Source organism: Lachnellula hyalina (genome assembly GCF_007821495.1).
Source record: "Lachnellula hyalina strain CBS 185.66 chromosome Unknown contig00105, whole genome shotgun sequence".
Taxonomy (NCBI): Eukaryota; Fungi; Ascomycota; class Leotiomycetes; order Helotiales; family Lachnaceae; genus Lachnellula; species Lachnellula hyalina.
The window spans coordinates 23,621-48,499 of record NW_022157219.1 but is presented as its reverse complement, the minus strand read 5'-3'; the positions used below and the strand labels follow the sequence as shown (position 1 = coordinate 48,499).

The 24,879-nt window shown below is 48.8% G+C and overlaps 8 protein-coding genes across 8 annotated transcripts; 3 read left to right on the top strand and 5 right to left on the bottom strand.

The window, feature by feature from the left end:
- Positions 1-1,042: 1,042 nt before the first annotated feature.
- LHYA1_G006473 (FAD-linked oxidoreductase) lies at positions 1,043-2,946 on the bottom strand (the record flags this gene model as incomplete). The annotated part of the gene is made up of 4 exons (XM_031151411.1): positions 1,043-1,909; positions 1,966-2,218; positions 2,269-2,627; positions 2,677-2,946. 4 exons carry the CDS (start codon positions 2,944-2,946, stop codon positions 1,043-1,045), a joined length of 1,749 nt encoding a protein of 582 aa, XP_031003922.1.
- Positions 2,947-4,005: 1,059 nt separating this feature from the next.
- Positions 4,006-6,403, bottom strand: sed1_1 (Tripeptidyl-peptidase sed1; the record flags this gene model as incomplete). The annotated part of the gene is made up of 8 exons (XM_031151410.1): positions 4,006-4,051; positions 4,101-4,207; positions 4,264-5,069; positions 5,121-5,332; positions 5,382-5,502; positions 5,563-5,860; positions 5,935-6,091; positions 6,144-6,403. 8 exons carry the CDS (start codon positions 6,401-6,403, stop codon positions 4,006-4,008), a joined length of 2,007 nt encoding a protein of 668 aa, XP_031003935.1.
- A 1,349-nt stretch (positions 6,404-7,752) lies between these two features.
- mns1B_2 (putative mannosyl-oligosaccharide alpha-1,2-mannosidase) lies at positions 7,753-9,783 on the top strand (the record flags this gene model as incomplete). The annotated part of the gene is made up of 2 exons (XM_031151409.1): positions 7,753-7,788; positions 7,879-9,783. 2 exons carry the CDS (start codon positions 7,753-7,755, stop codon positions 9,781-9,783), a joined length of 1,941 nt encoding a protein of 646 aa, XP_031003937.1.
- A 3,150-nt stretch (positions 9,784-12,933) lies between these two features.
- Positions 12,934-13,747, bottom strand: LHYA1_G006470 (uncharacterized protein; the record flags this gene model as incomplete). The annotated part of the gene is made up of 2 exons (XM_031151408.1): positions 12,934-13,136; positions 13,162-13,747. 2 exons carry the CDS (start codon positions 13,745-13,747, stop codon positions 12,934-12,936), a joined length of 789 nt encoding a protein of 262 aa, XP_031003923.1.
- A 401-nt stretch (positions 13,748-14,148) lies between these two features.
- Positions 14,149-14,824, bottom strand: RPS8B (40S ribosomal protein; the record flags this gene model as incomplete). The annotated part of the gene is made up of 2 exons (XM_031151407.1): positions 14,149-14,696; positions 14,761-14,824. 2 exons carry the CDS (start codon positions 14,822-14,824, stop codon positions 14,149-14,151), a joined length of 612 nt encoding a protein of 203 aa, XP_031003919.1.
- A 1,860-nt stretch (positions 14,825-16,684) lies between these two features.
- On the top strand, positions 16,685-18,482 carry LHYA1_G006468 (uncharacterized protein; the record flags this gene model as incomplete). Its single annotated transcript, XM_031151406.1, has 2 exons — positions 16,685-18,301; positions 18,477-18,482. 2 exons carry the CDS (start codon positions 16,685-16,687, stop codon positions 18,480-18,482), a joined length of 1,623 nt encoding a protein of 540 aa, XP_031003918.1.
- A 383-nt stretch (positions 18,483-18,865) lies between these two features.
- On the top strand, positions 18,866-20,107 carry LHYA1_G006467 (uncharacterized protein; the record flags this gene model as incomplete). The annotated part of the gene is made up of 2 exons (XM_031151405.1): positions 18,866-19,346; positions 19,470-20,107. 2 exons carry the CDS (start codon positions 18,866-18,868, stop codon positions 20,105-20,107), a joined length of 1,119 nt encoding a protein of 372 aa, XP_031003930.1.
- A 3,382-nt stretch (positions 20,108-23,489) lies between these two features.
- On the bottom strand, positions 23,490-24,773 carry yjlB_0 (Uncharacterized protein; the record flags this gene model as incomplete). The annotated part of the gene is made up of 3 exons (XM_031151404.1): positions 23,490-23,651; positions 23,729-24,208; positions 24,300-24,773. The coding sequence occupies 3 exons, from the start codon at positions 24,771-24,773 to the stop codon at positions 23,490-23,492; spliced, it is 1,116 nt and encodes a 371-aa protein (XP_031003929.1).
- Positions 24,774-24,879: the final 106 nt, after the last annotated feature.

The following is a 24,879-nucleotide window of genomic DNA, read 5'->3' as shown; positions in this document are numbered from 1 at the left end:
AACTGGAACGACTACCACCTCAACTATATGCGGTACAGCATTTGCCAAGCTATGGTCTATTCATCCAGGGAAAATCGCGAGGTCGGAGGTCAGAGGGAGCCCGAAATATCTAGTAAGCTTTGACACAGTTATTGACCATTTACCATCTCTCACATCCCACAGAACAATATTCTTCAAAGCGATCTCGAGATACCACCCCCACGACCCCAAGCCCATCAAAGAAGTTCAGAGAAGCATACACCCCAACCTCAATGCTCTCCCACCTGAACCTCAACGACAACACGCCCCATACCCGCAAATCCCAGCGACAGGTACGTATAAAAACGCCCATCCGCTTCGGTGATCCCCTCTCCGCCATCGACCAAACACCACTCCCACTCCCACCACCCACACCCAACGATAAAAGCTCCATCGCCACCTGCCGCACTCGCATCAACGACCTCCTGCGCAAACACAAAGAATCTGAAAAATCTGTCACCACCGCGCAGAGAGTGCTCGACGCCGCCCGCACCCGCGCCGACACAGCCAGACAGCTGCTCTTTAGCCACACCAACGAAGTGACTGCCATTTCCAAGGAATTCGTGGATGGGAACCAGGCGCAGAATTTGGGATACGAGCGTATTGCGGGGTTCTTGGATCGGACGAGCCAGTTGCAGAAGGAGATCGAGCAGTTGAAGGAGGTGCTTGGGAGGGAGAGGGTGGCGAAGGAGGGACGGGATGAGGTTAGGGAGAAGCATAGGGTGTGGGAGAGGAAGATGGAGGCGTTGGAGTTGGTGCTTGATGATCCGGATGCGGGGGAGTGAGATTTATTGCTTGACACCGATACTTGTTGTGGCGATCCTAGCTTGTTGATGATGATTTGAATGTCCTGGATATGTGGCACTTTGCTCTGCATAGATGGATATATTATAATTGCTGCCTGTTACGCGGCTAATATAAATATATTCAATACCAAATTAGTTTACATCATGCCATTTAGTATATATTACTATGCACTCATCCACACACCTTCCCCCCCACAAACACTACACCATTACTCGCATCACATATCAGGATAACACCCATACCTCTCATCCGTCGCCTCCCACCCAATACACCCAAAGCACGTCAGCAGATTCCCCGGATCAAGCTCCTTCTTAATACTGAGCAGCCTCTCATACTTCGCCTCGCCCCAAAACGTACCCACCGGATCCTTCTCAAACGTATCCGCCTCGTTCAAGTACGCGCCGCCGTCCGGAATCAGGGCCCGCAGTACGTCCGTCGTGTCCGTCGCGATCTGGAACGCCGTCTTGATGTCGGCCGCGCTCGCGCTGTTGGAGAACGGCACGTTCAACACCATGTGCCAGACGGCCTCGCGCCACGCTGGATGCACGGCCGAGGTGTCGTTGGCAGCCGTCGTCGGGTAGTTGCTCGGTGTTGTGACGAGGATCTGGAATGGCACGCCGTATGATAATAGCAGGGTATCGTTGCTGCGCGTGGGATACGTAACCATATTCTGCACCTCCAGCAACGCGTCCAGCAGTGCGGTTTGGTTCGCTGGCGTTGCGAACTGCGATTCGGGAATCAGACGGCTGCCCAGCGCGGTTCCCAGACCTAGCTTCTCGCCGCCGGGCTCTAGGTATACTTTGTACATTTCGTTGTAGCCTTCGACTTCGTCGATACCGTAGCTGTAGACGGTATTCCCGCTCGTGTAAGCTAAGTCGAAGAGCGGCGTCATGGCGGCGACGGCTTGGGCGTTGGTGAGGAGGGGTGTCATGAGGATGAGACTGTGGTATTGTTTGGAATATGCGCCGGGTGAGAGGTAGCCGCCCCAGCCTTCTGCAGCCCATTGGGTAGCGCTTTGAATCATTAGGGACAAGAGATCTGCGCTGGAGTTTGGGTCGGGAGAGTAGTAGCTGATATACGCAATCTGAGCGGGAAACCGTTAGCAAGCATGACTTTTGAAAACATGAGAGAACCTCGTACCTGAAGTGTTATCTTGGGATGCGCACGTGTTGTCATCTCAAAGTTGACACCGAACGTACTTCCACCACCCCCTCTGAGCGCAAACCACAGATCCTGATTCTGGCACTCGTTCGCAGTGACATAGGTTCCGTTGGGCAGAACTGTCCGGATTTGCAGGACATTGTCAACTCCCAATCCAAACACATTCGTCACAGCACTGTGTCCACCACCCGTAATCCAACCCCCAGCTGGCCCACAGATCCAGAGGCACCGCCTACAACAGTAATATTGTTATCATCAGCGAATTGGTAAAGGCCCGCAAACTGCTGTCCAGCACCCATGGTCACCCCGTCACCAACCGGCCCACTGCACCCATCAGGAATGAAGCCCTGAGTGTAAGTCATCTCGGGCTGCACGTTATGGGTCCACAATGCAAGGGAACCAGGTGCGGAACTTCGGCCCGTATAATCATGTCCAGTGTTCTTGACACTCAAAGGCACACCGGTTTCGTTGGCAAACGTGAGCCCGGCTTGGATATCCGAGACCTCCTGGACTTCGATATAGAAAGGCGACACGCTTCCTTGGTAGCACGTCTGTCCAGGAGCGTAAACCGTAGGATCAGACGGCGAGTTCCAATCGAGGGGACATCCTTCGCCTGTCCTTTGACATGTGCCCCAGTTAGTCTGTATATGTTAGTGCTGTTGAAAGAGTAATATCGAAGCCTGTAATTACATTCATGAACCCGCCGTAGTGGTCTGAAATATAGGCATTTGCTGTGTAATTCGACTGTACCGCACTGCACGCCGCGGCATCAGGTGTTGTTGCAGTACCATTGTACGAGCTGTAGCATGACTGCGCTAGAGGGACACCGGCGAACAATCGCCCACTAACTGTTTGGTTCAAGGCAGCCCATTGTGCTGCTGTAGGTGTTGCAGCTTGGGAACGAGTGACGAGAGAAAAAGCAAAGAGCAGACCGGAAAAGAGCTGACCATGGGAAATCATATTGAGAAGAGAGTTATGTATAATGCTGGCATACCAAAGAGAAGTTATACACAGAATTATCAACTTATATATACTTAGCCACCCGAGACTCAGAAAACGAGACAGTACGATTAGTGGGCTGCCACGATATTAAACTTATAGAGAGTGCGTATGCAACGCACAGGATTGAAAGCACTTGCCTAGCTCGGCATGCATATAAGTGAGCGGATAAAGGAAATCGTGCGCTCTATGCTTGAAAACGAATGCTTATATTCAGCACTTCTGCAAACTACCGGCAGTCGGCGTTTTTCGTTTGCCCAAAAGTTCCGATCGTGGAAGGCAAGCAGCTCGGGTATTATGTACAGTGCCGATCCCATAGATCTAAAAGTTTATTGTGGAAGGCAGCAAAGGAGACAGGCCAATGGTGTGTTGAAGTCTTTGACCTATTTGAGAAATTGAAGGCCCGGATAATGTAATTCTCTTCGGAAAGGAACGGGGGTTAATCCGGGATCCTGCCAAGGTAATATGTAGCCCGCTTGTGACTGGCTGATTTCTTATCTGGACATGCATCCATGCAATACGGAGAATATTGACACTAGAGGTTGATCTCATGTATTTTTGCATATGAAAGAAGTCTGCAAGGCGCGGATAGCTAAGCCCACAGAATTTGAGTCGTTGAGGAGCTGAAAGAGGTATTTTCAGGCTAATGAATTATTAACCTACTGAATCGTTACTAGACGACGTCACACCAAGGTACTTGATATGTACCAAATTGAAAACGTTTGGATTCCTTCAGTGCTTCTGATATGAATGATGATTGACATATTAAATGGTGTTTGATTGAGACAATAGAATACCAAAGACGCGTACAACCTTCCAAACATGGCAGTGACCAACCTAGAACACGCCTTGAAATATGCATAGCAGTATGTCACTGTATGTGTTTCCCGAAAACGAACAATACATGGGACCATGGCTTTTCGGGGTCCAGACTTGGCTGCATATGAAGACTACGCTGAAAAGCGTATAGTCCATCTACCACAGTGGAAGGATTTCTCATCTATTGGCTATCTTTCAATGCTACAATCCCATCAAAACTTTCAGCAGAACCGGAAAGTTTGGGGTACTACAAAAGGTCAGCATACTCCAAGCACTGGAAATCGAGAAACGCTTACCCAAGTCCTGTAACCGGATCCCAGCCCTTGGCAGCAGGGAAACCAGTCGAGCCGCATCCAGGGTTACTACCGACTGTGATATCGTTAAAAGCCTCGGGGTGTTGATACTGCAGGTCTCAAAGTCAGCATTCAGTCTAGTACTAGAGCAGTCGAGGAACTTTACGAGTACAGGATGTATGAATCCTACAGTGCTCTTGCCAGCCGCAATGCGAGCTTCGTTGGCAAGAGTCAAGACCGCACCGAACACAGGCGCAGACAACGAAGTTCCACCCACGAGCCACCATGACCCATTGTTATACACAACCTGACGATCACCCACAGCCCCTACATCAGGGTAGGCACGTCCTCCATGATGATACACACCGCCCGTAACACTGCTAAAATTTCCGTCTGTAACAAAATGATGGTATCCGTCGAAACCTAGGGTAGACTCAACCTGATCAAAGTACGCAGAAACGGCATCGCGTTGGTAGTCTGGGACACCGAAAACGTTGGAGAAGCCACCTCCGCTCGGGAAACGCTTGGTCGCAACCTCATTCAGCTTTTTACCTGGTGTTGGAGTAGTTGTATTATCGAAACTATCCCACTCCGTACTGCCGACAGAGAGGACATATGGGCACGAGGATGCGAAGTCGACTTCGAAGATCTTGCCAGAATCACCGAGACATGTAGCGCCCCCGACACCAGCATCGCCGGAAGACATAACAATAGTCGTGCCTTGCAGAGCCAGCTTCATCCATTCGTTGCATTGTCGTTTCATATAATAGTCAGGCCACCCGTACTCGCCTGCTCCGTATGATATTGAAATAACGTTTGTGGGCTTATAGACGCCGCATTGTAATTGACCTGTGTAGCCACCTGGGTTGGGGTCGGGATATGAAGGATCAAAACACTCCTCAGCGGTACAGTCACCGGTCTCACCGAATGCGCTATAGGTGCAGTAACTTCCGTCTATAGCATCAAGGAACGCTAGGACAGTTAGCACAGATTAAATGTCATGAATTACTAAATTATACTCACTGTTCCAGAAACCATTGAAGGCTCCTGTTGACTCATAATATTCATCGTCTTCTTGAAATAGCACAAGTCCCTGGGGATAGATGAGTGGCGATGAAGAGTCAAAATCCAAGGGAGCCTCTAGATCAGTGGGCACATATTCGGTTGTGTCTTCAGTTGCTCCGATAGCCCCATCAATCAGACGCTCCTCGGGATAGGTGCCGTTAGGTATATTACTTAAAAACTGTTAAAAAGAGCCCAAGTAAATAATGTGAATTTCCTTACGGGTAGAGAGTGCTGTAGAAAATGTCGAGGTCCTTCCTACTATAGTGAACGTCAAGACTCTCATAAATCCCGAGCTCGTTCCCAGGAGCAGCAGTGGTGGCATTTGGAATGCCGTACTGGACTAACGTGCACAACATTTAGATCAAGATAAATACTCGAGCACAAGGTAGGAAGAACATACCTCTCGTGCATTCAGCCGTAACATATGTATCACAGGTACTGGAATTGGGGAACGGAAACCCAGGAAGCTTTGTAATCATCGGTTGCGGTTTGTTGAAATTCGCAGCCCGTTTATTCTTGACGTTTCTGGGCCGGAGTCTGGTACCGGGAGTCACATAGTCAATGTGCTCCCGGATATGGGTAGGAAGATGATATCCTTCGCTTGAAATATCATGACTCCCAGATAGGTGATCCCAGACGTAGTACTCGGCAAAGAGTAGCTCTTCGACTTCGGCGGCTGTTGCATCGAATTGGATCCACTAAGTCCCAAGAAGTCAGCAATCATGGAATGAAATGAGATAAATATCATAGCAACTTCGAAGAGGAGAAATACCTGTTTATTTACAGATAGCGCAAAGCGGTCAGGGCTGATTCCGGATGAAACAAGCCATTCAGTGACGGCATCGGTAGTAGACTGTTGTGGAGCGAAGAAGTCAACAACTTCTTCCGCAGTCATATGATTTCCGTAATTGGAAGATCCCGGAGTCGAGCTGTACTGAGAGTTAGCAGCGTATTCTGCGTCGAAGCTCTTTTCATGCTTACAGATCCATGAGTTTGTCATGACCTTCTTCAAGGTTGGACTGCTTCAGGCCAATGCGCATAGGCAAGATCTGAGTATCGGGCACCTTGGACCTCTTCGTCCATTGCGACTCCCAGTGAGGCAAGTGACGCTCGTGAAGGCTGTGCGAAGAAGGAACTACACGCTTTGTCTTTGCTCCAGCATAATCATGGGACAGAGGACCGGCAAAGGCACCGAGCACGAGGCCACTGGCCAAACTTGCCACGAGAGTATTGAGCAACATGATGCTTGAAGAACTGAAAGGAAGTGCGGGGCATCATTGTACAAGTACTTTGCTAACATATTGTGCCTAGACATATGATCCGCATCAGCATCAGCACAGACTACGAATGAAAAGGTTGATATCCGTCTTCTCGCAGTGAGTTTCTTGACCCTCGCAAGGAACAGGAAGGAAGACAAGCTTGTTTAGGAAAGTGGGTTGGCCATCATAGCACTAGTAATCTGTACCTGCAGCAGTCAGGGATATTTGCATATAAGTAACCCTTGCACACCTGCCACATTGAGCTAAGATCGCCTTGTGAATTCAAGAGTTTCTTGGGACCTGGTGGACACTTCCCAGGTCCTATCCTCAACATGCCTGATCGTATGCTTATCTCCCAGATTTCCACGGGAGCGGGGTACCTTTGGCGTCGTGCAACCACGAAGTAGTACAGTAAATTTACTATGCGCTGTTGAGTACCCCTCATCTCCACCAACCACCAGGCGAGGGGCGAGCCGTCGTCAGATAGGCATATAATGCCGTGCTTCCGGACTGGCTCTGGCTCAAATGAAATGGCTTTCTAATGGGCCCGAGCTGTGACTGACTGAACTTGATTCGGCAACCAGCAGCCCTTTCGTGGCCGCTAGCTTGATCAAGGGTTTCTCAACTCTTCTCATCATACGGCTGTACTACTCGTAGTAGTTACGGCAGGAAGTTCTTGTTGTTGTGAAAGGGCCCATCAAGGACTGCAGGTGGCATAAGCTTTCAAGAGGTGTCAGGAGTCCTTGTGCTCGCTCCACAAGTCCTACGGGCAAGTGCAAAATCATACGCGGGTACTTCCGCAGAAGCATCGATCCGTTGTTCCATCGTACCAGGTACGAAGTATCGTTCTGGAACATATGCATTATCGATGATTCATTATATATACGGAGGATGGCGAGAAAGGTTTCTTGAGAATTGAGAGAGGAAAGGAAGACGCGGCTGCGGCCCGCGAGACCTTCATACCCCAAGGGGGAAACGCGCTTGTCAAAATAGGCTTAGCGCACTATACTTAAGCTCAAGCCGAAATCTTTATTTCAACCCCCTCCCCCTTCCTTCTCCTTCATCCTGGAGTCAGAAACTTCAGAACTGAATCTGAAAACCAATGCTTTGGACTTGTTCCTGGTTATACCTTCGAAGCCTGTGATTTGACTGCAATGTGCCACGTGACCACGCGGGGAAATCTTATCACTATCTTCCTTCCTTTTTCACTCAAGCCTGAGAGTTCCTGCATGTGACTGCAGTACGCGTGCGCGCGTCGCGTGTGTTCTTCTGTACACTCTACAGGGGCGATCATCTCAAGCGAGAAAGCAGGTGGTGTCTTTCGATCAAAAATGACTTTCGGAAGCACGAAAGAGGGGTTGCGCAAGGTACATTGCCACTTTGGTCCAGGGTCTATGTGTAGCCCTGAAAGTACCGAAAGTCTAATCTTCGCAATCAAGTGATTGCTGTGTGATTAGGATAGTAAGAAACCCTCCATCTCATATAAATATGCCAAGACTTTCTTTCACAAACCCCCATTTGTGTTTCTACCCACTCTTCAAACGACTTTGAGAACTATTGCAATTATGATTACAAAGTCTCTCTTCCGTTTCCTATCCTTGTTGTCACTTCTTTCAGTGCAAGCCTTCGCAACGCGGCCAACTATCGTTCCAGTAGGCGAAGGGGAAACCAATACAACTCTCAGTAGCACTCAGAGCACACTTATTACTACAGCACCAGTTACCATCGCAAGCACTTCGATATCGTTGTCGTTATCAGGGTATTTGAATGGAACTAACGCGACGACATCATCCACCTCCGCCACTCCCACAAGCAATGCGACTTTGCCGGCATGCAAATCGATACAGTATGCATTCCCGTCAGGCACAGGAGGCAACGCGACCCGTGCCGGTGCTGTTAAGAATGCATACCGATATGCCTGGAATGCCTATGTCGAGTATGCCTCGGGCTACGATGAGCTGCAACCACTATCGAAAAAAGGAACCAATGACTGGTATGGCTGGGGTGTCACAATCGTAGATGGAATCGACACGGCCATCATCATGGAGCTGACGGATGTCGTCTCCAAGATGCTTGAATGGATCCAATCCATTGACTTCACTACAACTCCAGACGGCAATGTTGAAGTCTTCGACACTACTATCCGCTACCTGGGCGGCCTGCTGTCAGCTTACGACCTTCTTAAGAGTGGGCAAGTTTATAACGATTACCCCGCGGATCAGATCGAGGCTCTCCTAACGCAAGCGAAGATCTTGGCGGACAAACTTGCATATGCTTTTTTGACGCCCAGTGGTATGTCAGCTGTCAACGTTGACTTTAGCACCAACACCCCCGTGGAAGGTAGCTATACAGCCCCCGATGGCAAAACCTATAATTCGACCAACACGGCCTCTGCCGGCTCGTTTCTGATCGAATGGTACCGCCTGGCCGCGCTGACGGGTAACACAACGTATCGCTCGCTTGTTGACACTGGAGAACAATACCTCACCCATCCTTCTCCCGCGCCCGTATACCCCGGTCTAGTCGGCACCCAATTCGATACCACCGGAGGCGGGATGCTTAACTTTGCCGGCGGCTGGCACTCCGAGGTGGACTCATTCCTCGAGTATCTGATCAAGATATACCACTATAAGGCTGACAATATTACCCAAGGGTACGCCGATTTCTGGCTCAGCGCCACCAATAGTACCGTCGAACATATTGCGTTGCATCCCTATGGGTTTGAAGACCTGACGTTCATTAGTGGGTTGGACGACAACGGCACGTTGACTTATACGATGGACGACTATGCCTGTTTCGCCGGTGGTAACTTCTTGCTGGGGTGCAAAGTCTTGGGCATAGACTCTCTCTGCGACCTGGGCATCGCCGCCGCCGATGGATGCCACCAAACGTACAACACAACTGTTACAGGGCTCGGCCCACTATACTGGGGTTGGTTCGATAGCACGAGCAATACTTTCCCGCCTGACGCAGCGGTCGACATCGATAGCGGTTACCGGCGGCAAGGAACCGCAAACGGCGAGTTCATCGTCAGTGGAGACGAGGTATATGCGTCATTCCCGGAATCAGTGGAGAGTTGGTGGTACGCCTACCGTATTACCGGAGATCCCCGATGGGCTGAATATGCGTGGGACATGTTCCTCTCCATCAACGAGACGGCGCGGAACAGCGTGGCGTTCGCAACCGTCAACAACGTCGACATGCCTTTTGGCGGAAGTCAGAGTGACAGTCTTGATAGCTTCTTTTTCGCCGAGGTGCTGAAGTATCAGTATCTGACGTTTGCGGACCCTAGCACCATTGATCTGGGGCAATGGGTCTTCAATACCGAGTCTCATCCGGTACGCGTACAGTGCACTCCTTAGGGTCTGATAGCAGGATAATCAATCACCAATAAACATGAGTCTTGAAAATCCTTGTTCCTACTGAAACCCATCATGTGTCCCTGACCGTCTCTGGAATTTCGTTCTGCGGCGTAGATGCGACTTTGTTAATCATAGAATGGGTACAGTATCGAGAAAAGGACTCCATGGGCTTGACGTTTGAATTAAATTAACCCTATGATGTATCTTAGACCTCGCTACATGCGCCCGAGATGGGATGACAATCGGACTTGTAGTATCTCTTCCGAATTTTCAATTAGAAAGACAAAGCAAAGGGGGCTTTAGCGAGACTAACCACGTGACATTCAGAAGCTCTATGGAATGTCCCCTGGAAGCAGGCGCTGTGATAAGCTACTCGGTCGTTTAAATCTTAGAGTCTACTTCTCACCTCGCCTTGATCCGTCCAAATCATTGGATCCAATAACAAAAATCGATGTGTTATAAGGGCAATACTGGATAAGGCACCCAGATTGATTTTAACTATGCTATTCACAGTCTTCTCGACTGTCCAACACAGTAGGATCCAGGAACCTTAATAGATTAAGTGCACACTTATTTAATACGTGATGCTAAGAACCTAATCATTTGCTAGTGAAGTCCACCGGAACTACAACCGTTGATTTTTATAGCAGCGGTATAGTAGGAAAGAAATTTTGCTGGAGGTAGTAGGTTTCAGATAAAAGACAGCCATAGGGAAGATTCTGGTTTTCTTTATAGCTCATCAAAGATGTCTTGAAATCCTAGGTCAATCTATACCGCGCACTACTGGACATCAAACAAATAAAACCACCATCAACCTCCTCTTTCATCAATATTCACTATATCCGGAAGAAGTCACTGCCGGAAGGAATTAGTGGTTGGGTGGACGGGTTTTGTAGATAAACTAGACTTTGCAAGATATGCAGACGTTCTAGTTAGTAGATTTGATATATGACTCTGTTGTATTCCCACTGCCACTCGACCATTTCCAACAAAACAGCTAATCTATAACTTGTCATCCATTGATACATCTTCAATTGTGTTTTCCAATCTTTCCAGCACTCGGTACCTACTTCTGACTCAAGAGCGCTAGCGTACCAGAAGGGATGATCTGATTATCCTACGTTACAGCCCATTAAACTTAAACCTAACCCCCAACCCATCAAACGCCCGTTCAACCAAATACCGCCCAAGAACCCTCCGATACTCCTCCTCAATCCCCTCCATCATCTCCCCCGCCTCCCTCGCACTCCTCCTCATCTCCCAACCCACGCCCTCACACACCCCAACCTCCCCCAACGCCCTTTTCCAAAACCCCCAATTCTCCACCGTGAAACCTCTCAGTGGCGGCTCACGCATATCTCCTCTAGGCACAGAATCCCCGTCTTCCTCCACTACTTTTTTGTATAACTGTTTTCCTGCGATGGAGATCCAGACCGGTGCTACGTGCTGGCTGGAACGGAAATGGTTCATGGTATGATTATCTAGCTTGCGTTGTGTGTCTTCGAGGTCCCTCCGGAAGGCCATCAGCGCCCAGTACGACCAGTCCATATCGGTGTCCGCTACGCATGCGTCGCGCGTTAAACGGGCTATGAATGCTGAGGTGTTTATACATTGTCGAGTTCCCCACGCGTGCTCTATGATTACTTATTAGATTAATTAATTCCAGACATGATTTGTACTCGCAAGTTGTAAAGCGGTGTGTGATATGAGAGTCATATATATACTAACCTTCTATCTTCCTATTCCCAATCCCACTATACCCAGCCCAGTTCCTCCACGCCGGCGATATATCTCGCAGGGCCTTCACCAGCGCAACGAGAGTTTCTTGCTGTGGGCCGGTGGACGGAAGGTGCGATGCGAGTTTAAACACTAGTTCCCAGAACTCGGTCAGAAAGGATCTGGTTACCTCTTCCTCTGCCTTCTTTTTCAGGCTTTGATACGTGGAATATAAGGTGTGGATGTTTTGGGCTACGGTTTGTGCAGTGGTGGTTGAGGCTGGATGGAGGGGTTCCTTTATTATGTCGAATAACTGGGTGCCGATATCCCAGCCTGAGATACGGGTGATTTCAAGTAGTACATATGACATGTTTTATGATTTGCGGCTGGGTTTTGGCCCGGGTCTGTTGGAGTGTTTAATTTGTCCTTTGGATAAGGAAATGAAATGAAATAAAATTCTTGAAGTGTGGGATATCGTAAGGTATAACGCTAGTTTTTTGGGTTCCGTTTGGTAATTTGGATTTAGGGTTGTAATTCTGATGTCAAGATTTACTAATTAGGGGTTCGTTTGGTTTGACTCTTTAGCCTGAAAATCGATTCCTTTAATGAAGATTACGGTGCTGCGGTTACCGTGGCCGCTGTCGCCAATGGGGCGGAAGGACGACATAGCGCATTCGAGAAGAGAAATTAGAGGGATGAAAGCCGGAGGGTGAATTTTAGTTTGGCTCCTGATTGATTCATTAGCATTGTTGTCTGGAACTGAAATGTTTCCTTTGGCGGGGAAAAGTCTTGACAATTAAGGACGTACAGATCATGTTGTGTTTGTAAGAGATGAAGTGGGATGAGGCTGCTCCACACTTCCAACTTGGATGTCTAGTGGTGACATATTGAAGATAAGTTTGAGTATGTTTTTCTTGTGATTGTTGTCTCAAGCTAATTTTGAAGTTCTATAAATTATGGTACCAAGATATTGCTTGATACTCGTCCGGAGATGTGGGATTGTTAGTGAAGCGGCTGGGCTGTCGGAGGTCTCGGGTATTAATACGGCTTTTGAGTTCATGAGTCGTATGAGAGAAGTCGAGGTTGAAGTTTTGGACTACTTTTTGACCCAGCTGAACAAAAGGTGCGAAAGTGAGAAAATGGTTGTTTTCCCCAGAGGTAACAACCAACTTAGTGGTGATTCCTAAGCATGACCATGCTCGGTCGGGCTGCTCGACCTTGTAACATATATATGAATGTCGAAATACAGCCATAAAGAACATGGAGATTGAATGTTTGAGTCCGGTGGCTGTGCCTTCGACGATGAGGAGAAAACGGAGGACTCGGATAATGGTAGACCGCCGAGTCGACGGACCTTAACCAAAGTCTTTTAATCACCTTTGAATCGAAGTAGAAGTTGGCACGTCTGCTCTGCTATGGCAAACCACATACCAATCAACTAGCCGTCGAGTTCTCCGTATGCACAGAAGTGGAGGAAGGGTCCGACCCAGACCCAACGGTAGCTGTAGAAGACCCGCCACCAAACTCAAGCTGCTGCTCCGTCCTCTGAACCTGTGTCTCAAGAGCAGCGCCCTCTTTCCCCTTGCCTTTATCATCCATCTCTTTCCCAGCGTCATCATCAAGCTTCCTCGTCGTAGCTTCAGCCGCTCCATCCATATCCACATCCCCCCTCCCCATCCACCCCCTTCGTCAAAATATCACCCACCTCACTCTCCGTCTCCCAACTCCCCTCACTCCCGCTCTCACTTCCACTCCACTCATCTCTCCCCCCGTTAGCCAACCGAATCGTCTCCCCCAACACCAAGAAATCCCTCTCCAACACCTCCGCCCAATTTTGCACATTGCCTAACTCCTTAACCTTGCGCGCCCCCTCCCCCGCAACCTTCCCCAAGCGCTCCGTCTCCTTCTTCAACCGCGCAGTCTCCTTCAGCAGATCCTTTTCCTGCTTCGCTAGCGCTGCGGAGTTGGAGTGAAGAGTTTGAGCGCGGGACTTTAGGGACGTGTCGAGGCTGGAGCCGATATTGGTCATGGATGCTTCGAGCGCGATGCGCGCTTCTGCTATTTGGCGTTGCGTTTCGGGGGAGTGGGGGAGCGCAGAGGTGGAGGAGGATGTGGTGGATGGGGGGTTGGATTTTTGACTTGATTTTGTATTGGATTTGGATGATGGGGGAGGGGGGTGAGAGCGTATGGGTGGTTGGAAAGGGGGGATGTTGGAGGGCCCTGAGGTTGTGGATACTGGGGCGGACATGGTGGGCTGTGGTTGTGATGAGAGGTTTAGATGTGGGTTATGGTTGATGCTTTGTTGAATAACAAGTGATTGTGTTTCTATATGTAGTGGAAATGGTCTTTGCGTGATTTATTGTTAGGATTTATCAAAGTATGGGTTCGCGCGGTTGCGGGGAATAGAAGCAGTGTTGGAGGGGTGCATGTGATGCGGGGTTTTGGTCGAAAGCTTGGCAATCAAAAGGTCCCAGATCAACCAACGAATCATAAATCTTTATAAAGTCATGCAAAGTATTTTGGTATTGCTTTTCAATTGTTCAGATGCATTCTTCAGAGTTCATTCTAGGAAGTAATTGCAAATGCCAACTCCATGCCATGAAATCCACAGAAGTACACGCCAATACCAAAGCCCAGCAAGAGTTTTCTCTACTTGCGCAATTGTCTCTGGTAGAAAGCCAACTCCTCTCCCTCCAAAATGTAACCGTCAACACGTCCGCTCTGTCCTGGACGGGATGAAATAACAGCGTAAAGACGACCAGCCTCGAACTGCTTCTCCAAAGCGGGCTCAACCTTTCCTTGGGCCTTGAACCGGAGCTCCTGCTTGGTCTCTACACCCTTGCTCTTCTTCTCGGGCTCGGCATGCTCTTGTCCAGCTTTTTGTTGGCGCCTGCGACCGAGGTTCTGGCCGTAGTGTGCCTCGTACCATTGACGGAAAGGAGCGGCATCGACTTGAACGACGGCGGATTTGGTGAGAGAGTTGGTTCGGACCAACTCGTTGTTGGAAGGATGGAAAGCGACGACGATCACACGGACCTTGCGGGCGATACCCTCAGAGGCCCATGAGAAGTTACCGGCCTCGAGACGGAGGGCACGGAATTTGCGGTTGCCACCACGGGTTCGGACTAGATGGATTCTCTTGGTTCCGATACGGGTGTTGGACTCTTGTCGTCCGGCTTCAAAAGCGCGCTTCTTCCCTGCAAATTTTTAGTTTTCAGGTTGGAACACATGTCAGAGACATATGGGCTTTTTACTACGCACGGTAATATGCTCGCTTGGCACCAGAGGCGGAGCGCTTGTGTCTAGAATCACGGCTGATACCCATGATTGCGGTTTCTGGTTGATGAATAGACGTTAGCAAGGGACTGTAAAGGTGGGTGAAGGGATTGTAGGCCAGCCGTCAGCCTCGAACAACCGCAAGATCTTTCCAGCAACCAGAATATAGGCGCACAGCAGAGTATATCGTAGCAGAGAAGATGGATTCGATAGATGAGCATTCGCGGATCCTGCAGCAAAATGGGATTGCTGAGATGCTGCATGCGACCCAAATCGAGGTTTCCAACGTCTGCTATTTAACACCCCCAATTCTCTATTCTGGTTGCCGATTGACGATGCGATTGATCGATGATGACGATGGATGCAAGGGCGAGGTAGAAATGTTCGTACTGACCTGATGATTTAGAAGGTCACCAGTGCAATCGTTGTGGTTGTCGTTGAGAGTTGTCGTTGGGCGTCGTGAAAAAGTTTCCGAGATCGAAATTCTAGTATGTGGGAAGTTGACCCACGCTAATTCTGAATAAGCGAGGCGAGGCTTTGGATCATGTGCACGTGCATAGATCCACCGGTACATCACGTGCATGCGCCATTATTTCTGTACTTCGTCTTCACCACCTTAGCTCTTGTCACCTTGGGCATTGACATGGAAAAAATAAGCCATGGAGTGAAACCTACAATCGATCAACAGTTACGAATTATTCCCTATCTAGGCCTTTCCTGTACCCCAGCACAATCCTCAGCCCTCTCTTAGATATGCATGCCATGACCTTTTCATAGGCACTCTGCAATTAAGGGGATGTGAAGATGACAGGAAATCTTTATTTTCGGCCTAAAAGGGTAATTCTCATTGAGGCTTGGGTATCCACCACCACCTTATTTTCCCCCGCATTATTAAGGCTTACTCAGAAGCTGGTGCAAGCTTTAAAGATAACAATTGATTCTTGCCATAACAAAGCTCGATTCGTGTGTTTAGGTTAGCCTATCCAACATTTCTACAGGAGAGAATCCGGTGATTTCGGCAATTTCGGTATAGCTTCGTATTGCTGCCTGCACTCAGCCGCCACGACCACGCAAGCCGTCCTTCTCGTCCTTTTTAAGCCTGACAATAACGGGGGTAATACTTGTTCTATGTTACTCAATCATCAACTGTCATCTTTCAGAAAAAGCGAGTAAGCACTTATCCATTCTTCCTCCCCCCACATTAGCTGCACCTGTAAGGGCCCTTCATGGATTGCGGGTAAAGCTTAGCAATGAAGCTTAAAGTACTCGAAGGTGTGATTCGGGCATGTAGTTGTGCCGTATCTGGTGAGTAAATGTAGTCTTCTAAAGGCAGAAGCCGATGTGATAGGTCAATCCACAATCCGCAGTGCTGTCGATTACCTTGTCACAAGATCCGGCAGTGCAAATTTACAAGCCTCTTCTTGTATGACTCTCGTTTCATGAGAAGTCTGTGGTAGCCTTTAAATCTTCATCTCATTCAAGATACTCTAATGTTAATCATTCCCTTGGGTCCCCATTCTTCTCTATATCTCGTTTTCCTTAAACACACTCAGATCGGAACCTCGTTCAGCATCACTCTTCGATGAACAGATAGATCAACTTTATTCGGCTTCGGATTCAGAGCATAAGGGACGATTCATGAAGCGGGACCTTTAATTCATGATTCACAGGGGTAAGATTCATATTCAGAAGGGTGTTCTTAGGGTCGCTCTGAATCATCGATCCATTCTCGACTGAGGATTTCTTAAAGAGACCAGAGAACTCAAGGGAACTGTCCTTTTGTTTTCTATCTGATAGTTCACCCCAGTCTAATCTCGTCGATCCGTTTGCAAGGTCAACCACCCACCCAAGTTCACCGAGCCATATCCTCGTATCGTCGCTACATCCACATTCTTAAGCAACAGTCATAATGGCGGATCCACCATGTATTCAAGACCCTACGCAGGTCAAACTCAACAATAAAGCAAAGAAAGCAAAGAAGGATGCAACCAAGAAAGCTTCTCGCTCGTCCGCACCCAAACCGCCTGCAGAAATCAAGCTAAGCTTCTCGGAGCAACTCGGCAGTGACCTTGCAAATGGCCTGGTGCAAGACCCATACTCTCTGAAAGAGTCGTTGAACTTGATTGACAGAGTTACATTCGTCAAATTGCCATCACCCAACATCACCAACCCCATTACAGATTCAACGGATGCCTCAATTGAACAAGAACTTACTGTTCTCTCTCGAATACCATCTTTGTTAACCAACGACAGCGGTTCGGCTGATACGTCAACTTCTTCCGATGTCGTCCAGCACCACCCCAAAACGACAATTCGAGAGATCTTTGATCTAAACGACTTCACCGCTCTTGCTTCCCTTCAAGAACTCATTGGACGTTATGGAAGAGTCTCACACATGGGGGTCCTCGACCCGAGTTACACATTCTACATCACGAAAGACCGAACGGCCGCTCTCTACTACAAAGCGAAGAATAAGATTGCAGTCGTGGGAGGAGATCCACTTTGTCCACCAAGTCTCTTCCCCAAAATCCTCACCGAGTTTGAAAAGTTCCGGAAGAAAGCAGGTCTAGGAATTGCATTCATGGGAGCCGGCGAGACATTTGTCGAATACATCAGAACGCAGAAATGGACTACAATGTGCTTCGCCACGGAACGAGTCCTGAACCCCATGAACAATCCCGTTCTCCACGGCAACGCTGGCAAGTCCATAACACGAACAAGCCGCAATCTCCTCGATCCCAAGAAAGAAGGCCTTACCCTCAAAGTCTACACGCCTCTCCTGGGCAAAAACGCCGCGCTTCAACAACAGCTCGTAAACGTTTACGAAGAATGGCGCGACCATCGCAATGACTCCAAGCTCCCACAAGCATACATCACCGTCTACAATCCCTTCGCCATGCCAGAACTCATGACATACATCTACACCAAAGACCGCAACGGGGTCCCCAACGGCTTTGCCGCGCTGCGCATCCTCGGCTCCAACAAAGGCTACCACCTCGACCCCTATGTGGCCTCCCCGGGTGCCCCAAGAGGCATCAGCGAGCTCCTCCTCTACGGCGCCATGGCCCTTCTCAACACCGCCAAGATCTCCTACCTGAGTCTCGGCTACGAGCCTCTCAACGACTTGGGCGAGATCCACGGCATGCCGAAGTCCCTGAAGAGCATATCGCGGAAAGTGCACAAGATGATATTCCAGGGCCTGCATGTAGCAGGGAAGAAAGACTTCCATGATAAATTCCATCCCGACGAGGCGCAGAGTTCAAAGCTGTATCTAGTGTTCCCGCCTGGGATCCCGAGTCTGAGGCATATGCAAAGCGTTGTGCACGTGGCGAATATTAAGATGAGGGATGCGATTTTCAAGGGCGCGAAGGTTAAGGGGGGGGAGAGGAAGAGCGCAGAGGGAGAAACAGAGAGAGAGAAACAGGAGGGGAAGCCTAGTGGGCTGTTGGTTGCTTCTGAAAGATTGTTCAGCAAGTCGAGGGAGAAGCTGCATGTTTCTTCACTGGTCACTCCGAAGAGTCAGGAGGTATAGGGATATACAATCAGCAAGAAGTTATACATGCATCATCTTGTCTTTAAAAATATCTGTAATTACCTCGATATGCATCAAAATACGTCCTGTTGGATTGCAAGTGCAACTCGTTCTATTGAATTTCCTGTTTCAAAATCCTCTGGGTTGGTTATAACAGCCACTCCTTTAGGGCTAGACACTAAGATTCGCACGGAGTACTAGTGGTACCTCGAAAGTTTGTCACCGAACGATATTAATTCCGATGCGTCTGTCGTATAAGCAGCCAGTGAACGATAAAATAGATCGCCATTAGTACCCCTGATGACCAACTTTCCAGTAGTACGAGCCTTTAACTCTTGAACGGAATTCCCGTCTCCGACTTTTGCTCATCGGAATGCCTGACTTTCACTCCGTCGGAGTCCGTCCCCATATCAATATTACTTGTATTACAAATTATGTACGTTGTTGAGATACATAAAGAAATGGCATTCCCCTTTTTCTAAACACCGGGTTGCAATTATCACCATACCAACACTTATAGTATTGACAACAAGTAAGTGATCGAGCAACCCCACAACAATGTCCACACAACGCGCCCTCCTCCTAACCTCAAAAACATCCCCCCTCTCCCTCCGCACGATACCCATCCCCGCCGCCGTCCCGGGGTCCGTGGTCGTAAAAGTCCTCAGCACCTACATCCTCTCCTACCTCACCTCCGTCCTCGACGGCACAGCGCCCTACGCACACTCCCTGCCGCTCGTCCCCGGCGCCAACACCATCGGTCGCGTGCACGCCGTCGGCAGCGACGCCACGGTGCTGAGTGAGGGCCAGTTGGTGTTCTGCGACATCACGGTCCGCGCGCGCGATGATCCGGATGTGGGCATCCTGATGGGCATGCATGGCGGGGATGCCCAGGCTATGAAACTCATGCAGGGCGAGTGGAGGAATGGCTCGTTTGCCGAGTACGCGAGGTTTCCGCTGGAGAATTGCTTTGTGCTTGATGAGGGGCTGCTGTGTGGGGAGATGGGGTATAGTGTTGAGGATTTATGTGCAATTCCCGGTATGTACTTTATGATACCACGTCAAGTACCACTTCAAGATAAGAAAAGGAAAAGGAAAAAACAGAAACGGAAACGTAAATGAAATATGATGGGAGGGATTGCAAACTGATCAGAATACCCAGCTTATCTAACCCCGTTTGGCGGCCTTGCGGAAATTAATCTCCTGCCAGGAGAAACTATCATCATCGCCCCAGCCACCGGTCGTTTCGGAGGCGGTGCTGTCACGACAGCCCTCGCAATGGGCGCTACAGTCGTAGCATGCGGTCGCAATGAAGCCACACTCTCAGCCCTAAAGAAAACATTCGCTCACACCGGACGCATTGAAACAATAATCCTAGCAGGGGATAAAGAAACCGACACCCGAGCCATGATCGCCGCGTCCCGCAACAAAGGCAAAGGCGCCGACGCATTCCTCGACTTCTCACCCGCCGCCGCCGCCAAATCCACACACATCGCCGCCGTCATGGCCGCGCTGCGACCCTTTGGGCGGGCTTGTTTCGCGGGGGGCATTTATGGGAGTGTGGAGATTGATTATCTGGGGTTGATGATGCGGAGCTTGAGGATCCAGGGATGGCTGATGTATAGTCGGGAGATGGTGGGGAGGCTTATCAAGATGGTGGAGAAGGGGAACCTGAAGCTGGGGGAGCGGGAGTCGGGGATGAGGACGGTGGGGCGGTTTGGGTTGGAGGGTGTGGAGGAGGGGATGGAGATGGCGAGGAGGGAGAGGGGGTGGGGGAAACAGGTGCTTTTGATGCCGTAGGTTATGGGTTTGGATGAAAGGATGGAATCTGGTGATGTATGGGTGAGTAGTCTGTAAAGTAGACGCGAAGGAATTTTATGACTAAACATACTTTACTATTACTATATTCCATATCAATCCTACTATGGTACCTATCTACTTGGTGAGCTAAACACTCCATTTCAGTTAGAGCAGAGGAAGTAAAGTCAAGTCGAGCTCTTATGCAACAAGAGATATATCTGGATGATAGCTGCCGGAAGTTTATGTGGTCGGTGAGCGGCGATGTTTTAACCCCAAGGGAGGGAAATCCGTGGTGTTGAAATAAAGTAAATTGAAGTGAAATGTTAGTGAAGTTCGGGTTCGGGATGTGTCTTGTGTGGAAGTGTTTATTTGTTAAATGGATGGGTAATATTGCAGGGAGGTAGAATTGGTGTGAGATATATGGTTCCAGGATGTACTCTGTTTACGTGGATATGGTCAGGCCAGTGCCTCTGCGACTTGATAAACCAGAATTGGTCCGGAGGTAGGTGACAGAGCTAGAGAATAGATGACCATAGTTGCTGTTCCCACGGAGATTTTTATATCTTCAAATCGCCACCCTTCTTTTCGCAAGCACATCGCATCCTTGAGGTTGCTTCCAAATTTCTGTTCCCAAAGACTTTCCGCGTGATCTGCTGTGCACATGAGAACGAGGCCCCGGAGGTTCCTAAATGAGGAGAACGTTTCGCATAAGTTGGGCAAATAATCCTAACCAAGTTGCATGAGTAATTGCATTGTTTTAATACAATATCGTCGGGGCTTACCTCATTAGCTGTTTCTTCACGTAGAAAATGTAAACAAAGAAACAAGCTCTCCAGAAGAGGACATGAGCTTTGAATCTTTCGAAGTCCCTCGGGGCCAATCCACGAATCAAAGTTACCTCCACTAGACAGTTTCAGGTGTCGCAAGCTTTTCTGGTGCTTCAGGGAATCTCCTATATAAGTTTGGAGAATATCTGTGAATTCGAGTGTTTCTAGGTGAGGAATGTCTTGTATGAACTTTGAGATGTCCTTCGCCGTTTGGATATCAGCTGCCTGGGTTGGAACTCTCAGTCTGATAGAGAGCTTTCGAAGAGAAACTAATGATTTTGGTAGAACAGTTTTGGCAAAAGATCGAGCTTCAAAACTCATCAATCGTAGGTCATGTAATTGCGAGAAATCCCAAATCTCAACAACTTGTTCGGATGTGTATGGCCACTCATGGTCAGGTGTCGATGACTTCTCCTGCTGTAGGATCAGAAGCTTTATCGGAGGCATTCGTCCGTGGATAGCGGAGAAATGCCACCCAGGACGCATACAAAGCTCCTCGAGATTCTTTGATGAGACCAATAGAGCATTGAGCTTAGCAGTAATCCGCGAATCCAGTGGGTATTTATGGAATACGAGCGACGCGAGGTTCATAGGCGGTATTGACTCCAACACTGCAAGGGTTTTCTTCATGGTTTGGAGATCAGCGTATTGGGTAGAAAAGTGTAGCCGAACATTGTGCCATGTTTGACGGAGGGCAACTTGTACCGCAGTAGGTAGGGGGTCGCCTGGAGATATCAGATCCATTCTAAAATGATATGTCAGAAGCATGAAATGAGAAGTAAGACAGACTCAACACAACGCTGCTTTACGTACTTCAATTTCAATCGTTGAAGTTGATTGCATTCAGAAAGGAATTTCACAACTCGATACCAGTTCAATGGCTGAATAATCGAGATAACCCTCGTGTGTGCTTTAATATGAGCAACTACCCGTGAAGCGATAGGGCCTGGCCGACTAGTTATGAGTTGACTCGAAAGCTGAGGGTAGTCTCGATAAAGAAGTGGCGTAGTAAGGGCATGAAATCGCTGAGATACTAGGCGTATACCTTTACCCAACGACAAGTCGCTCTTCTATACAAAGCATATGGGATTAGCGAAGCTTTCAAGATAACAAAGGTGCGTCATGTTATTAATCGAAGAGGCGAGCTTCAAACACCCAAGGCGGAAAGCGGGATATTCGAGACAGGATAGTAGGGAGAGAAAGGACCTACCAAGCTTTCAAATATGATAGTCCACAGCTCCGAGCTCAACATCTCTCCAAATTTTGGCTTTTCTGGAACCAGTGGAACCGCCAACTCTGGTTTCAGCTCTGCTTTTGGGGCTTTTCTGCGGCTAGAACGACGAGAAACCGGCATACTCATGATGAAGAGGGCAATAGAAACGACTCTGAAGAGCAAAGGCAAAGCCGGGGGTGAATTGAAGGTGGTGGTGCAGGACCCACGAGCAGCGTCTCGAGATGTATGAGAACGATAGCAATAGACGGTGGAAAGCCTTGAGTATCTACCAGAATTGTTCTGGGTTTGCGATTGGTAGTACGGAGTGGCGTCGTACTCGAAGCTTTGGGAGACACTGATGCTGATGTCAAAATTGCAGGTTGAAATTTGGAAAGAAGTAGGTTGGGATTCAATATACAATACTCCAAATGTCTCTAGCGTTAGTCAGCGACACATACAACGACGACACATGACACGTGCGACTGGTCAGTGAATGGTAGGATGAAATACACACCATATGGAAGAAAATTCATTCAATTGAATTGTAGATAAGGCGTTATTATGTTCTCTTCTAGTTTCGGAGACTGCAGATACCTCGAAAATCATATCCAAATACAACACATGACTACTCAGATCTCTAACCTCAGAGTCAGGCACCCTACAAACAATCGAAAATCCCAAAGGCATGGACCCCAAAACGCAAACCACTGCTGCTCCTATCAAGGGAACTCTACACCACACCATAACACCCCAACTCCAAGCTCTAAGCTTTTATATATGAAGATATATCTGCTAACACTTAGCTAATTTATAGAACCAAGACCAAGACCCATTACATACCCCTTCACCCCCACACTCTCCTTCCAAGCCCGATACTATAGCCCTCATCTGGCAGCAGCTGGCAGCTCTAGAGCAGGACATGGCACAGAACACGGCAAGACTGGGTCGTGATATGGCAAGGCATGGACATGAGATGGCTATCCTAGAGCAGCAGGTAGATGACCTGGCGCGAGGTAGGATATGGACGGAGGGATGGGGTGCAGTATTTGGTGCTGGAGAAACTATGACTGTAGATTCAATCAGGTGGCAGAGGATGAAATGAAGAAATGATATAATACGTCGATGCATCAATGAATAAATTAGGAGAGACCCATTGAGTAGTGTGGAGTGATTGATGGTTGTGACATACAGGTACCATGTGTTTGTTCGTGCAGCAGATGATTATTGTAAGGAACGTAAATGAGGGATGTAGAGAGGTAACAAGGGGAGATGTATGTGTCGATACATCGCAAAGTATTAAAAAAGGCTGCTTCGAAACCGAATCCGAGATTCTACCATCCCATTACCTACTTTCCAAAGCTCCCTCCCAAATCCCCACCAACGGCCCCCCAACCCCAAACACAGGATCACTATCCGGCACCGGAACAGTCCTGGCGTTCCGCGCCTTCTGCATCGTTTCTTCTTTGCCCGCTCTACAGAAGTTGTTGTCCCAATGCGGACTGCCCTATTATTTTCAGGATCAGATCAGATCCCCTCCATTCAGGCCCAACAAGGCAACAGGCAAGTGAGTAAGTAACACACCTCAGGATACAATCCCACATACTCATAATCCTTCGAACTCTCCAAAGAACAGTGCGCCACTCCAGCCGGTAGCACAATAGCATCGCCTTCCGCTACTTCCACAACCAGCCCATCCTCACCCTTATCACCATCTACATCTAACGGTCCTTGCCCAAGCAATAGTTTCGAATGCCCTTTAAACACAGCATAACATTCATGCGTGACGGAATGGAAATGATGCGTGGGGTAGTGCTTGAATATCCCGCCTTTAAGCCAGTGGTGCGGCTCGATCGTTGAGCATACTAGCGCGGGGCTGGCTGGGAGGGGGATGGCGGAGCGGTAGATTAGTACGGGAAGGGGAGAGTTGGGGACGTGGGGGGTGGGATGGGGGACATGGTGTTGTTCGGGTGGTGAGATGGGCATCTTTGGCTTTATCGTGTTTGCTGGGGAGGAGAAGTGAGGTGTGAAGAAGGCATGGAGGGGTAAGGGGGTACACCCCCACTGTCGATCTAACCGCCACCACCATCACCACGACCATACCTATTGGAAGAGCCTCAACTGTAATGTGGGAGGCTCAAATAGAATCTCCTACAGCCCAAGTCCCGACTGGTTCCGGTCGAGTGGAAAACAGAATCTTGTGCTTGATAATCTCCACAATCTCTAACTCATCGCTCTGCTGTCCCTCCTCCATGTCTAGATCCATCTGCTGGCCCGACCCGTCTATACGCTTCCTGATAACCGCAATGGCTTTCGGAAGCTTCTTGACTTCTCCCGTGAGCCTTTGATGCTTTCCCACGTAGAGATAGACGCGCTTCATCCATGCTGTGTTCGACGCGTCTTTAGGATCGTAATCTGGGAATACGAGACGCCCGATAGGCGTTTGCTGGCATCCTGGCAATTGAGATTCCGTAGATTCTTCAGGTTGATCGGGAAGATTGATTGTTCCTTGGAGTTCCAGCAGTGCCAGGCCGGAGGGGGTTTGGAGCAGTTGAGGGAGAGTATTTCGAGATGAGTTTTCGGGAAGAAGGGAGACTAAAGGCGACGCGTGCAAAGGGACTGAACTCATCGTGAAAGGATCTTTACAAGTTTGCAAATTTAAAGGACACTTATTTAAAACGATGAAAAACTGCCTTTTGTGAAGATTATTTCTCAATCAGATCCATGTGAAGGTA